Source organism: Carcharhinus amblyrhynchos, chromosome 24, assembly GCF_965287045.1.
Source record: "Carcharhinus amblyrhynchos chromosome 24, sCarAmb.v2.hapA, whole genome shotgun sequence".
Lineage (NCBI taxonomy): Eukaryota > Metazoa > Chordata > Chondrichthyes > Carcharhiniformes > Carcharhinidae > Carcharhinus > Carcharhinus amblyrhynchos.
In genome coordinates, this window is record NC_137347.1 from 43,501,544 (window position 1) to 43,516,665 (window position 15,122).

Below are 15,122 nucleotides of genomic sequence, written 5' to 3' on the forward strand. Positions count from 1 at the left end.
CTCAACTCCGTTCTAAACCGCCCCCCTTTTATCTTGAGGCTGTGCCCCCTAGTCCTATTGTCTTTTTTGAGCGGGAAGAGTCTTTCCACCTCTATCCTATCCATCCCATTCATCATCTTATACGTCTCAATGAGATCTCCTCTCATTCTTCTAAACTCTAACGAGTACAAGCCTAGTTTATTCAGCCTCTCCTCATAGCTCAACCCCCTCAACTCCGGTATCAGCCTAGTAAACCTCCTCTGCACTCCCTCCAAGGCCAAAATATCTTTGCGCAGGTGCGGCGCCCAAAACTGCACACAGTACTCCAGTTGCGGCCTCACCAATGCCCTATACAGCTGCAGCAAGACCTCCCTACTTTTATATTCAATCCCCTTCGCTATGAAGGCCAGCATCCCATTCGCCTTCCTGACCACCTGCTGCACCTGCAAGCTGGGTTTTTGCGACTCATGCACAAGGACCCCGAGGTCCCTCTGCACCGTCGCCTGCTGCAGTTTTTCGCCCCGTAAGTAATAGTCCTTCCTACCATTCTTCCTACCAAAGTGGACCACCTCACACTTGCCAACATTAAATTCCATTTGCCATTTCCTGGCCCATTCGCCCAGCCTATCTAGATCCTTCTGCAGACTCTCCACACCCTCCGCACAATTTGCCGTTCCCCCAATCTTGGTGTCATCAGCAAATTTCGACACTCTACACTCGGTTCCCTCCTCCAGATCATCTATATAAATGGTAAAAAGCTGAGGCCCCAGCACCAACCCCTGGGGCACTCCGCTAGTCACCATCCGCCAATCCGAATAGCACCCGTTGACCCCCACTCTCTGCCTCCTATTTGACAACCAATCCTCTATCCACGCTAACACCCTACCCCTAACTCCATGTCCCTCGACCTTCTGCAATAACCTCTTGTGAGGCACTTTGTCAAACGCCTTCTGAAAATCTAGAAAGACCACATCCACCGGCTCTCCTCTATCCACCGCCCTAGACACATCCTCATAGAACTCCAGTAAGTTTGTCAGACACGACTTCCCTTTAATGAAACCGTGCTGCGTCTGCTCTATCAAGCAATTCCCTTCAAGATGCCTCGCAATTTCCTCCTTAATGACAGATTCTAACATTTTACAGACGTTAAACTAACCGGCCTATAATTCCCCGCCTTTTGCCTGGCACCCTTCTTAAACAACGGCGTAACATTAACCGTTTTCCAATCATCCGGCACTTCCCCGGAATCCAGCGACGTTTGGAAAATAACCACCAAGGCATCCACTATCAACTCCGCCATTTCTTTCAGAACCCTCGGATGCATTCCATCCGGTCCTGGGGACTTGTCCACAATCAGCCCCTCCAGTCTGTCGAGCACCGCCTTTCTAGTAACAGTAATGTCATTAAGACCCTCCAGTCCTACCACCTTTCCATCGCTAACACCCGGCAAATTATTCACGTCCTCCTCCGTGAAGACAGAAACAAAAAAGTTATTCAATACCTTAGCCATATCCCCATCCCCTACCACTAGGTCCCCTTTCTCATCCTCTAAAGGACCAACATTCACCCTAGCCAGCCTCTTCCTTTTTATATATTTATAAAAACTCTTGCTATCCTTTTTTATATTAAGCGCTAGCCCAGCTTCATAGTTTCTCCTACCCTTCCTTATCAACTTCTTTGTCAATCTTTGTTGACATTTAAACCTCTCCCAATCCTCTTCTCGCCCACTACTCTTAGCTACTCTAAATTCCTCCGCTTTTAGTTTAACACTTTCCTTCACCTCCTTCGTTATCCACGGCTTATTACCTCTCCTCCTACTATCCTTTTTGACCATTGGAATAAATTTCTGTTGAGCACCAAGAAAGATCTCCTTAAAGATCCTCCACTGCTCCTCAACAGACCCTCCCTCCAACGCGCTCTCCCAGTCCACATTCGCCAATTCTTCTCTCATCCTACCATATTCCCCTCTATTCAAACAAAGGACGCGTGTCCGGGAACCCACTTTCTCCTCCTCCATCTGCAACAGAAACTCCACCATACAATGATCACTCTGTCCAAGAGGATCCTTCACCGCAAGGTCCCTAATTCTACCCGCCTCATTACATAGCACCAGATCCAAGATAGCTCGCTCCCTCGTCCCAACAAAACCCTCCCAATGTATGCCAGGGAGGCAGTAAGAGCAGGAGAGATTCCTGGTCAGCCATGTGATGGAAGGAAAATCAGAGTCCTTACCATCTCTATTCATAGTTCCAAATTAAAACATGCATGGAAAACTATTCAGACTCCAATAGGTTCAGTTAACTAGATATCAGACGTGGATCAGATTGATGCAACATGGGAAGCAGTGGGTGGTGGTATTGTCACTGGGCTAGCAATCCAGACACCCAGGGTAATGCTCCGGGGACCCAGGTTTGAATCCCACCACAGCAGATATTGAAATTTGAATTCAGTAACAAAAATTCATAGAATCACAGAATCCCTACAGAGCAGAAAGAGGCCATTTGGCCCATCGAGTCTGCACTGACTACAATCCCACCCAGGCCCTACCCCCATATCCCTACATATTTACCCACTAATCCCTCTAACCTACGCGTCTCAGGATACTGAGGGGTAATTTTAGCATGGCCAATCAACCTAACCCGCACATGTTTGGAATTCTGGAATTCAAAAAAAAATTCTGGAATTCCAAATCTGGAATTAGAAGATCACCATGAAACCATTGTCGGTTGTCATAAAAATCTACCTGGTTCATCAATGTCCTTTAGAGGAGGAAATCTGCTGTCCTTACCTTGTCTGGCCTACATGTGACTCAAACCCACAGAAATGTTGATGAATCTTGCCTGTCCTCTGAAATGACGGGTAATTGGGGATGGGCATTAAATGCTGGCCCAGCCAGCAACCCCCACATCCAGGAACAAATTTAAAAAACAGCAAGTTGTTCGATTCCTATTCCGCCTGGATTTGTGGCCTGTCTCCTTCCATGACCTGTGATAGAGGGTCATTGTGATGTGGGGGGAATCTGTCTTCAGGCACAGAACTAACAAGGACTGAGTTCTGTATTTACTAATGCAGCTTGCTGTCTCTTCTTCCTGTTACCTGGTCAAGTAATATACCAGACAGGGTGTGAATTATTTACACTGGTGACCTTCATTACATCGGCTTACATTGACATGACAACATGGAAACATTCCATTTGACCCACCTACACTATGTTGATATTTATGCTCCACACAATCAGTTAACTTCTCAGTTCATTCAGTTCACATATCCTTCATTCCCTCTCCCCGCAGCCGCCTTTATGTCTTTCTCCTGTTTGCCGACTCTTTTTCAACAATTTGGCACAACAGGTTGACTGACAAAATTGTCAGCATTTATAATACGTTCACACAAGTACACAAGAACCGGGTAGTACAGTAACACAGCGGTCAGCACTGCTGTCTCACGGCTCCAGGGACCTGGGTTCGATTCCCGGCTTGGGTCACTGTCTGTGTGGAGTTTGCATGTTCTCCTCGTGTCTGTGTGGGTTTCCTCCGGTTTCCTCCCACAGTCTAAAGATGTGCGGGTTAGGTTGTCCTTAGTGTCCTGAGATGTATGGGTTAGATCTATGACCTATGATCTCTATTCTATGAGGGATTAGCAGGGTAAATATGTAGGGATATGGGGATAGAGCCAAGGTGGGATTGTGGTCGGTGCAGACTCGATGGGCCGAATGGCCTTTCTCGTACTGGGTTTCTATGATTCTATGAAATAGAAGCAGGAGTAGCCACCAGGCCCTTCAAGCCTGCCCTGCCATTCACTACAATCATGGCTGATCTTTGCCGACTTCAACTCCTTTCCTGTGTCATTTCCCCACAGCCCCTCTATTCCTCAATCTATCAAATATTTACCCACCTCCACTTTAAAAACTTCGAATGATCCAGCCTCCACCACGTTTTGGAGCAGAGAATTCCAGAGATTCACCACGCTCTGTGAGAAGAAATTTCTACGCACCTCAGTTTTATTTGACCGGCCCTTTATCTCGTAGCTTTCTCGCCCCTTGTTCAAGATTCTCCCACTGGTAAAATTATCTCACTATCTGCCCTGTCGAGCCCCCTCAGAATCTGATATGTTTGAATAAGCTCACACCTCACTCTTCTAAACTCCAAGGAATACAGACCCAGACTATTTAGTCTCTCTCGATAGGGATTAGCCTGCTGAATCTCTTTTGGACTTCCTCAAACGTTACAATATCCTTTTCTGGGTAAGGGGACCAAGGCTGTCAATGCATTATATAATACCTACACTTCACAAGATTCTCCCGTTTTGTGGACATCCTCTAGACTATGAATTCCGACACCTTTGGGCTGTGCGGGGGATCCATTCCCAATATGAATACTGCAACCTTGTTTCCTGACTCAGGATTCAAGCCTGACATCCTTTCAAAAGACCGAAGACAGAAATGTGTCTGCTCTCCCTGGGGGTTCTCTGATCTCGCCCGGGCCTGCCCCATCACCAGTGGGAATGGGGAATTTGGTGCTCAGGAGTGGCACCGGAGAATCCCAGCTGTGGGCAGGGTCAGAGGTTTTCAACACTGGTCTAATTAGAGATTCAGGAGAAAAGATTGGAGAGATTTACAAACCTAAACAGCTTGTCTAATCTTCACTGGGCCCATTTGAGCTAACTTCCTGTAAATTTAATATTTCTCATTTCATAGAATCATAGAATCCTCCAGTGCAGAAGGAGGCCATTTGGCCCATTGAGTTTGCACTGACCACAATCCCACCCAGGCCCTATCCTCATAACCCCATGCATTTACCCTCGCTAATCCCCCTGACATTGAAGGGCAATTTTAGCATGGCCAATCCACCTAACCTGCACATCTTTGGACTGTGGGAGGAAACTGGAGCACCTGAAGGAAACCCATGCAGACACGGTGAGAATGTGCAAACTCCACGCAGACAGTGACTCGAGCTGGGAATCAAACCCAGGTCCCTGGAGCTGTAAGGCAGCAGTGCTAACCACTATGCCACCAAAGTGGGTCAATCTAACTTTTTTTAAATAAAAAGGAAATAAATAACGAATTTTAATCAACTGATCACAGTTTTGTGTATTTTAATGTGACAGGTGTTTGGAAATGTTAATTAGTGTAATTTAAAGCAAAGTCTATAAATAAGCATCCTTCACTCAGTGACCTTCAAATAAAGTCATAAATCTTTCGTTTATATATAAACATCGGTCTCTAAATTCACATTTAACCGATATTTCTTTCCTTTCAGTCAGTAGCTGGAAGCAGCAGTTGGCAAAGAGCAAACCTTGAGGTTCCTGTGAACTGCCCAAGATTTGCTGTCACTAACTTATTGAAAAACAAGTTATATTGCTTCCGAGTCCGAGCTGCCAATAAATATGGGATCAGCCAACCATCTCAGCCTTCTGCAGCCACTTCACTTGGACAAACCACAGGTAAAATCATACAACTGTAACAAGATTCAATCCAATCCAGGTGCATATAGACCTGATCCAACTGCAATCCAGGGATGAAAGTTTAACATATTACTCTCAGACATAAATATAATATAGAACTTCTCCTGCACATGTAGTCCAGTGGTAACATAGAGTCACAGAATCCAATTGGCCTATCGAGTGTGCACTGACTCTCTGACAGAGTATCTTAAGAACATAAGTAATCGGAGCAGGAGTAGGCCATCTAGCCCTTCGAGCCTGCCCCGCCATTCAATAAGATCATGGCTGATCTGTCGTGGCTCAGTTCCACTTTCCCGCCCTCTCCCCATAACCCTTAATCCCCTCTCTTATCAAAAACCCATCAACCCGCGTCTTAAAAATATTTAGCGAGGCAGCCTCCACCACTTCAACGGGCAGAGAATTCCAGAGATTCACCACCCTTTGAGTGAAGAAGTTCCTCCTCAACTCCATTCTAAACCGCCCCCCCCTTTATCTTGAGGCTGTGCCCCCTAGTCCTACTGTCTTTTTTGAGCCGGAAGAGTCTCTCCACCTCTATCGTATCCATCCCATTCATCATCTTATACGTCTCAATGAGATCTCCCCTCATTCTTCTAAACTCTAACGAGTACAAGCCTAGTTTATTCAGCCTCTCCTCATAGCTCAATCCCCTCAACTCCGGTATCAGCCTAGTAAACCTCCTCTGCACTCCCTCCAAGGCCAAAATATCTTTGCGCAGGTGCGGCGCCCAAAACTGCACACAGTACTCCAGCTGCGGCCTCACCAATGCCCTATACAGCCGCAGCAAGACCTCCCTACTTTTATATTCAATCCCCCTCGCTATGAAGGCCAGCATCCCATTCGCCTTCCTGACCACCTGCTGCACCTGCAAGCTGGGTTTTTGCGACTCATGCACAAGGACCCCGAGGTCCCTCTGCACCGTCGCCTGCTGCAGTTTTTCGCCACGTAAGTAATAATCCTTCCTACCATTATTCCTACCAAAGTGGACCACCTCACACTTGCCAACATTAAATTCCATTTGCCATTTCCTGGCCCATTCGCCCAGCCTATCTAGATCCTTCTGCAGACTCTCCACACCCTCCGCACAATTTGCCTTTCCCCCAATCTTGGTGTCATCAGCAAATTTCGACACCCTACACTCGGTTCCCTCCTCCAGATCATCTAGGCCCTATCCCTGTAACCTCACACATTTTCCATACCTAATCCATCCTTCTTCTTCCCTGCTGCTGTCAGACTTTTGAATGAACTTATCTCACATTAAGTTGATCTTTCTCTACACCCTAGCTATGACTGTAACACTACATTCTGCACTGTCTCGTTTCCTTGTCTATGAACAGTGTGCTTTGTCTGTATAGCACGCAAGAAACAATACTTTTTATGGTATGTTAATACATGGCAATAAAAAAATCAAATCAAATCCAACTACACATCTTGGGACACTCGGGCAATTTAGCATGGCCAACCCAACTAACATGCCCGTCTTTGGGCTGGTTAACCTAACAGATTAATAAACTCTTTACTTAGTTTATTCACTTTGTGGACAATGCCAGGTAAACACATCTTTGATCCCAGCACAAATCTAATGTAAACTGAATCATAGAACCCTACAGTGCAGAAAGAGGCCCTTCGGCCCATCGAGTCTGCGCCGAACACAATCCCACCCAGGACCTACCCCCATATCATACCCACTAATCCCTCTAACCTGCACTGGACACTAAGGGGCAATTTCTTAGCATGGACAATCAACCTAACCCGCACATCTTGGACTGTGGGAGGAAACTGGAGTACCCAGAGGAAACCCATGCAGACACGAGGAGAATGTGCAAACTCCACATAGTGACCCGAACCGGGAATCGAACCCAGGACCCTGGAGCTGTGAAGCAGCAGTGCTAACCACTGGGCTACCGTGCCACCCCACTGGTTGTAAATAGTCTGGATTATTGTCCATTAATTTCACCAATCTTTCATCCAAACATAATCCTGATGTAAGCATTTGTTAGCCTCAATTATCAAAATTTTATTTAGATAAAATTTTATATAATCAAACCTCTTGCAAATTTATTATAAATTATTATTGAGCAATTTACAGAAATATCGATAGCTTTAGGAAAAGGAAAATTGTGTTCACATGTGGTCATTGTCCTTTAAGTGTCTTCACCCTTTGAAACATTGCCTCTTGGTGAAGTATGAATGACTTGATGACCGTGTGAATTATCTTTCTCTTCTCCAGCTGCACCTTCTCCGCCACACGACATTGTACCCGTGAGAAACACACGGACCTCGGTGATTGTCCTGTGGAAAGGGCCTGAAGATGAAACCGAGCTCCTCGGTTTCTATGTTTATGTTTGTGAGGCTGGGACAAACAACTGGGAAACCTGCAACAATAAACCTATCAGTTCAAAGAGGTGAGAGGGTGGCCATCTTACCAGAATGAAACATCGGTGAATATTGTAGGACAGTTGATCGTACCTGAAAAATGACTATTTAGAAAGAATTTTCATTAGCAGTGCCATGTAAAAATATACAATCATAATGTAGAAGAGGCCTTTCGGCCCGTCGGGTCTGCACTGACACATAAGAAACACCTGAACTTCCATCTAATCCCATTTTCCAGCATTTGGCCCTGGCCTTGAATGTTATGATGTGCCAAGTGCTCATCCAGCAGATACATATATTTAATACCTGATTTTTCTCACATCTCTGCATATTTTGTAATTTTTCCCTAAATAAAGGAGAGGAAATCTTCTAGACCAAGCCTTTTGTGATCTCCCAATGAACCAATTAGTGCTTCACATCTCAGAGAATACATCAAAGTGTACACTCATTCACTAAAGCTGCTTCAGGGATTAGTGTTCGTTTCAGTTGTATGTTAATTTCCTTGTTCCATTGAGGTGAAGCTATTCTGTCAGGTACCCGGTGATATCCCAACACTCTGTTTCTTTCATTAAAAGAAATAGGCAGAAATGAAATCAGTGACTGAAATAGAGAATGGACGGGACCAGGTTCAGTTCCTGGCCTGTTCCCCATTAACTAATCTCCTGTGGAACTTTTATTGGAATTCCACAATTGCGCATTGACCTTTTTGGGCTGGGAGGAGGAACGATGTCAATCAGGGGCTTGTTGCTGGTCACCGATTACAGAGACTCTGCTGTGAACCCCAACTGTGGTGTTCACAGGTCAGCCTTAACTTCAGTGGTTACCCATTGACCAAAGACTGACAACGATTCTCTAGACTCCCACATGAAGAATGGAAGCTTAGTTGAGGTAATGCAGAGAAGTGAAAGTAAAGGGAGAAATGGGTGAGCCAAAGAGTTACAACAGTGACTGCATCACTCAAATACAGAGTTAATTCATGACAATCATATCTGTTTCCATGTGCTAGTTTTGCAGTCCATGGCCTCATTCCTGGAAAGAAATATGTATTTCGAGTGAAATCTGTCAATCCAGCAGGACTCAGTGACTATTCCGTGGAATCAACCCCCATCGTGGTGAACAATGCCATCTGTGAGTGTTTATTACCAACTTTGGAAAATAATTGATTGCCAGAGGATTATTTGTGTTAGTCAAATTTCAGTCATTATAGAACATTCAGCTGTACATTTCCAAATATGGAACAGCAATTTACACATTCAAGTCCCAAAGTTTTTAAACTATGTCGTGCAGAATTCTATAAATAGATTGTGTTGCCAAATGGGACAAATTTCTTCAGTCTCTATAAGAAAGTACAAAAGAAATCAGTGTCTTTCAAAACTTCAAATCCAGAGTTCAGTTAGCAAAGTGACTTGTCTTGTAGAATCCATGAAGTATGTTAAGGGGGTAGACAATAAAATGGAAAATATTTTATGATGTTTAAGACTTTGAGGGTTGTAAGGGATAATGGATGGAGATATTGATGCTATTTAATATTTACATTTTAAGATACTCATTTGGTTTAAGCAAAAGATGAGCTATTGTACAACAGAAATGTCCTTCATAATTTCCAGTAGGCTTATCCAGCTCTCCCATCAACTTTCATTATTTTCTTTCCCTGGGCTGAATTCACAATATTTCTTCCTGTTTGGGATGATTTCACTAATGGATCACCAAGAGTGAGAGTGAAGTCTGGATGTGTTCATCACAAACTCCATTAGTGTAGAGAAAATGGGAACAGATCAATATCTCTAGCTTGGACCATACCAGTGGGAGAAACAAGCCACTGTTAATATTTTAACTATCCCTCTCAAAGTCCCATTGTTGGAGTGAGCCTTTCGTTTAGTGCCAGTGTTCTCACCCTCTGAATCAGCAGGTATAGAGCCTGAAACCTGCTACAGCAACAACTTATAGTACCTTTAAGGCAATGAACCGTTCCAAGTGAGCCACAAGAGGAAATGTGCTCAGGGATCATGTAACTATTTAACATTGAAGAGTCTTGTTTGTTGTCATTATTGTTTTCAAACCTGGCTGCAGATAATAAGTGGAGACTGGGCTACCAGCTTTAAGTTGTGGGATGACATCCACTGGGAAAATCTCGTCCGGCGAGTGTGGAAACATCAGAAGTCCAGGACTGTCCAAATGTCTGGCATAACAATAGCCTATCACCTTGTAGGGAGAGTTCAGCCTACCTGAACTGCACACAGTACTCAGGCCTCACCAAAGTTCTATACAACTCCAGCATGACTTCCTTGCTTTTGTAATATATGCCTTGATTGATAAAGTCCCATATGCCTTTCTCATCACTCCACTAACATGCCCTTCTACCTTCAGAGATCTATGGAAAAACATGCCAAGGTTCCTTTGTTCCTCAGAACTTCCTACTACCCTGCCATTCATTGAATACTCCCTTGTCAAATTGCTTCTTCCAAAGTGTATCACCTCACACTTTTCAGGGTTAAATTCCATCTGCCACTTATCTGCCCCTTTGACCATCCCATCTATATCTCCCTGTAGCCCAAGGCAATCGATCTCACTGTTAACATCCGGCCAATCTTTGTGTCATCTGCCAACTTACAAATCCTACTCCCCACGTGGTCACTTATGTCATTTATGTAAATGATGAATAATAGGGGATCCAGCAAGTTTCCCTGTGGTACGCCACTGGACACTGGCTTCTAGTCACTAAAGCAGCTTTCTGTCATCAACCTCTGTCTCCGATAACTGAGTAAAAAGTCTGACAACACCAGGTTTTAGTCCAATCTATTTATTTGATAATATACTCACAAGCTTTCGGGGTTAGTCCCTTCGTCAGGTGAACTAACCCCGAAAGCTTGTGAGTATATTATCAAATAAATAGGTTGGACTAAAACCTGGTGTTGTCAGACTTTTTACTGTGTTTACGCCAGTCCAACGCCGGCATACCCACATCATGTCCGATAACTGAGACAATTTTGAATCCACTTTATCACATTATCTTGTATTGCGTGTGCATTACTACCGGAAGGACGTGGAGTCTCTGGAAAGGGTGCAGAGGAGGTTTACCAGGATGTTGCCTGGCATGGGGGGACTGGGTTACGAGGAGAGATTGAAGAAACTGGGGCTATTCTCCTTGGAAAGACGGAGATTGAGAGGGGACATGATAGAGGTATATAAGATACTGAAGGGAATAGATAGAGTTAATAGTGAGAGACTGCTCCCTAGACTGGGTACGAACACGAGAGGTCATCATTTAAGGGTGAGGGGGGGGAGGTATAATTTGGAGGTGAGAAGAAGGTTCTTTACGCAGAGAGTTGTAGGGGTCTGGAATGCGCTACCGAGTAGGGTGGTGGAGGCAGGAACGTTGGACTCGTTTAAGATGCAGTTAGATAGGCACATGAGTGAAACGAGAATGGAGGGATATGGTAGGGGCTATTAAATAGGGTTAAACCTCGGGAGACACTGGAAGGGCAGACTGTATGATTAATATTTTTTGTCTTTATTCCACAGGTGGAGGTCCACCTTGTGTCAAGCGAGGGGCATGCACACGGCGGGTCGTGCGTGGGCTGCTCTTGGAAGTCCAGGAGTGGCCTAGTACTTCATGTCGGTGTGTGTGCTTGATCCTGGACCGGTAGACGGGCGCCGCAACAGCTCAGTGACTAGCACTGCTAGCTGTGCAGATACATGGATTTGGGCCTGTGTCTGTGGGAGTTTGCGCATTCTCCCTGTGGTTGCGTGGGTTTCCTCTGGGCACTCCGGTTTCCTCCCACGCCCCAAAGATGTGCTCTTAGGCTAATTGGTTTTTACCAAATTGACACTATTTCTTCCCTGAATCTGACTGAGTAGGGTCCCATTCGTAGACATGCAGGGTAGAATAGGTGTAGGGTGATGCGGCGGCGCGGGCTCGTTGGGCCGAAGGGCCTGTTTCCCGTGCTGGGTTGTTCTTTGTTCTTTGTTCTTTGTTCTTTGTATTTGTCTTCTTTATAAGTCTCTCATGTGGGACCTTGTCAAAGGCTTTGCTGAAATCCATATAAACTACATCAATTGCACTATCCTCAACTATACATCTCGTCACCTCCTCAAAAAATTCCATCAAATTGGTTAGATATGTCCTCCCTCTGACAAAGCCATTCTGTCTATCCCTGATCAAACTTTGCTTCTCCAAATGGAGATAAATGCTCTCCTTCAGAATTTTCTCCACTAGTTTCACTACCACTGACACGAGGCTGTAGTTTCCTGGCTTATCTCCACAACCCTTGTGAAATAGTGGAACCACAGCTTTGACAAAGGGTCACCTGGACTTGAAACTCTTTTCTCTCCTTACAGCTGCTGCCAGGCTTACTTAGATTTTCCAGCATTTTCTCTTTTGTTTATTGATTATTTGAACCTCATTAGCTGTTCTCCAATCCCCTGACACCTGCTCCATGGCGAGAGAGGAATTAAAAATTTGGGAAGAGCCCCTGCAATCTCCTCCCTTGCCTCCTACAGCAGCCTGGAACACAATTCATCCAGATCTGGAGATTACTGCCAATACCTCCAATACCTTGCCTTTGCCTATGTCAAGTTGCTCAAGAATCTCACAGCCTCTCTCCCTGAATTCCATATCATCATCTTCATGCTCATGGGTGAAGACAGATGTGAAATATTCAATCAACGCTCTACCAATGTCCTCTGGGTGGAACCACAGATGGCCACCTTTGTCCCTAATGGACCCTACTCATCGCCTCGTTATCCTCTTCCCATGTATATACTTATAGAATGTCTTGAGATTTTCCCTATTTTTACCAGCCTGAGCCTTCTCATATTCCCTCTTTGTTTTCCTAATTGCTTTCTTAAGCTCCACCCTGCACTTTTTGTACTCCACCAGCACCTCCACTTATTTGCTCCCCCCGTACCTGCTAAAAGCCTCTCTTTTCCTTCTCATCATATGATTGGGAAAAGACAGACAATGAGTTACAGAACTACTGGGCAACTAAATAATGAAATATATTAGAGTGGATCCACCATTAACGGGATACTTCATTAGAAAGAAGGTGGAGAGAAAATATTATGCGCTAATATACTCAGATATACATGTCAAGAATATTTGATTTTATACAGAATAGCAAGAGAAGGGGACAAGATACAAACTATAAAGGATAGATTCAGGTGGAACATAATAAATCGATATGTTACTGAGAGGGAGATTAGATTTTGGAACAATTAACCAATGGAAGTTTTAGAGACAGTTAGCTCAGATTGTTGCAAGATGGAATCGAACAACTACCTTGAAGAGAAACACGTGGTCAGTTCGAATTGCTAAGCTACTGAGGAGTCAGATTGGATGGAGCAATAATCTTTCGTATACCCTGACCTTATGCATGTGTTTTCCTGTAAAGCTCTTCCCTCCGCTCCTTATGGCCTGACGCAACTGAACTCTGGGAAGAATGAAATTGTTATCGGATGGAAGGAACCAAAATACCCTGTTGGAGCAGAAATTTTGGGCTATTTCCTGGATTACTGTGATGTAGAAGCTGACTGGCATGAAGTTAATGTTAAACTTATAAAAGCAAAGATTTACAAGGTAAGTTAAGATTCCAAGTTTAGACTCAATTTATGTTATACTTTTATAATTAGTTTTGCCATAATGAAATAAATGCAAGCTGTCATCTTGCTCCTTCTGTCCAGTTTCTCCAGATGGTGACTTTAATAAATAGATGAAAACAAAAGAACAGATGAATATAAAGTGCCACATCAATGAGAATAGAAGTAGTTGTGCACAAAAAATTCCAGGAAAATGTACCAACTATGCACCTTAAGCATTCAAATGCATTTGATTTGTTCCTCATTAAAGGATGGGAGGCATTGGTGCAGTGGTATTGTTACTGTACTAGTAATCTAGGAAGCCATGGGAATGTTCTGGGACCTGGTTTCGAATTCCACCACAGCAGATGGTGAAATTTGAATTCAATAAAAGTCTGGAATTAAAAGTCGAGTGATGACCGTGAAACCATTGTTGATTGTCATTAAAAACCCATCTGGTTCACTAATGTCCTTTAGGAAAGGAAATCTGCCGTCCTTACCTGGTTATGGTTGACTCTTAAATACCCTTCGGGTTCAAGGGCAATTAGGGATGGGTAATAAATCCTGCCCAGCCACCAATGCCCATGAATTGACAAAATGTTGGTTTGCACAGAGAAACATACTCACCGAAATTCTACTGACCACCATGAAATCAGGGCGGGCGAGGGGCGGCCAATGGGAATGTCCATTGATCACGGGAGGAAATTTCCAGTCTCACTTGGGTGAGGCTATAAGATCCCACCCACTGTGTTTTGAAACTCTGCTGATACATCTGGCAAAGTTTAGGACAGATTGTTTCCAAACAAGATGGAGAGAAAGTTGACATGAGCTTCTAACATGATACTGGGAGAATCCTTCATTATGTGGCCTTTATACCAGAATGATGAAATTAGCAGTGAAATGATGGAGACATGTGCAAAGATTAAATAAAGGAATGGTTCTTTCAAATCTTTTTCTTCTTCCCCTGCTTGATTAAAACTGAAGAGTGATAATAGCTATTTGAAAGCAAAATAGAAAGACTCTAGTTTGGAAACTCGTCAGTCCAGAGTACTCTGTTGGATTTCTCCCCAGAATAGTGATTTGCATTTGCTATTCTTTCCTTCGAAGGTCCAAAACTTAACAGAAGGCTCTTTGTATCAATTCCGTGCCTTTGCAATGAACTGGGCTGGTGTGGGACAACCATCTGAAGCCAGCGATCAATTTAAATGTGAAGAATGGACAATGTCACAGCCTGGTGAATTGTTGCCTCCTCATGTTTCAGACAAATTTGGTGCTAACACAATAATCATCAAATTAGAGAGTGGAGCTTTCGCTCCTGATTTTGCATTGGCTCTAACAGAATGTATGGTGGTTGTGGGAGCCTGTGAAATACCCTCGCCACAAAGCACTAACTGCCATATCAGCTAATATTATTTACAGCTATGGAAGGAGTGTTTAAGACCTAGCTTGTCAGACTGTTAAACTACCTGCAAATACTTCAATATTTCACACCAAGAAGCATGTGAGGATATGGAAATACAACCGTATTTTATTCCAGATGCAACATGATTCAATGCATCTTCACTTTACTCTGTAATACTCCTCAGTGCATTTTGACATTTGAATTAACCTGTATTGTTCCATGTGACATCATTATCTTATTGATTTTGAGCATCTATAAACAAAAATGAATGATGTTGTTGATCAAAATGTGTTAACAAACGGAACGAGCTTCTTACTCTGGCATGTGATACACT

General features: G+C 43.9%; 1 protein-coding gene across 1 annotated transcript in view; it reads left to right on the top strand.

The window, feature by feature from the left end:
* myom3 (myomesin 3) overlaps positions 1-15,122 on the top strand; it is a 103,954-nt gene that overhangs the window by 47,072 nt on the left and 41,760 nt on the right. Inside the window, exons 14-18 of the mRNA XM_080211194.1 lie at positions 5,235-5,418; positions 7,667-7,841; positions 8,819-8,940; positions 13,203-13,387; positions 14,494-14,620. Coding sequence (XP_080067320.1) covers positions 5,235-5,418; positions 7,667-7,841; positions 8,819-8,940; positions 13,203-13,387; positions 14,494-14,620 — 793 coding nt within the window. The remainder of the gene's footprint in view (positions 1-5,234; positions 5,419-7,666; positions 7,842-8,818; positions 8,941-13,202; positions 13,388-14,493; positions 14,621-15,122) is intronic.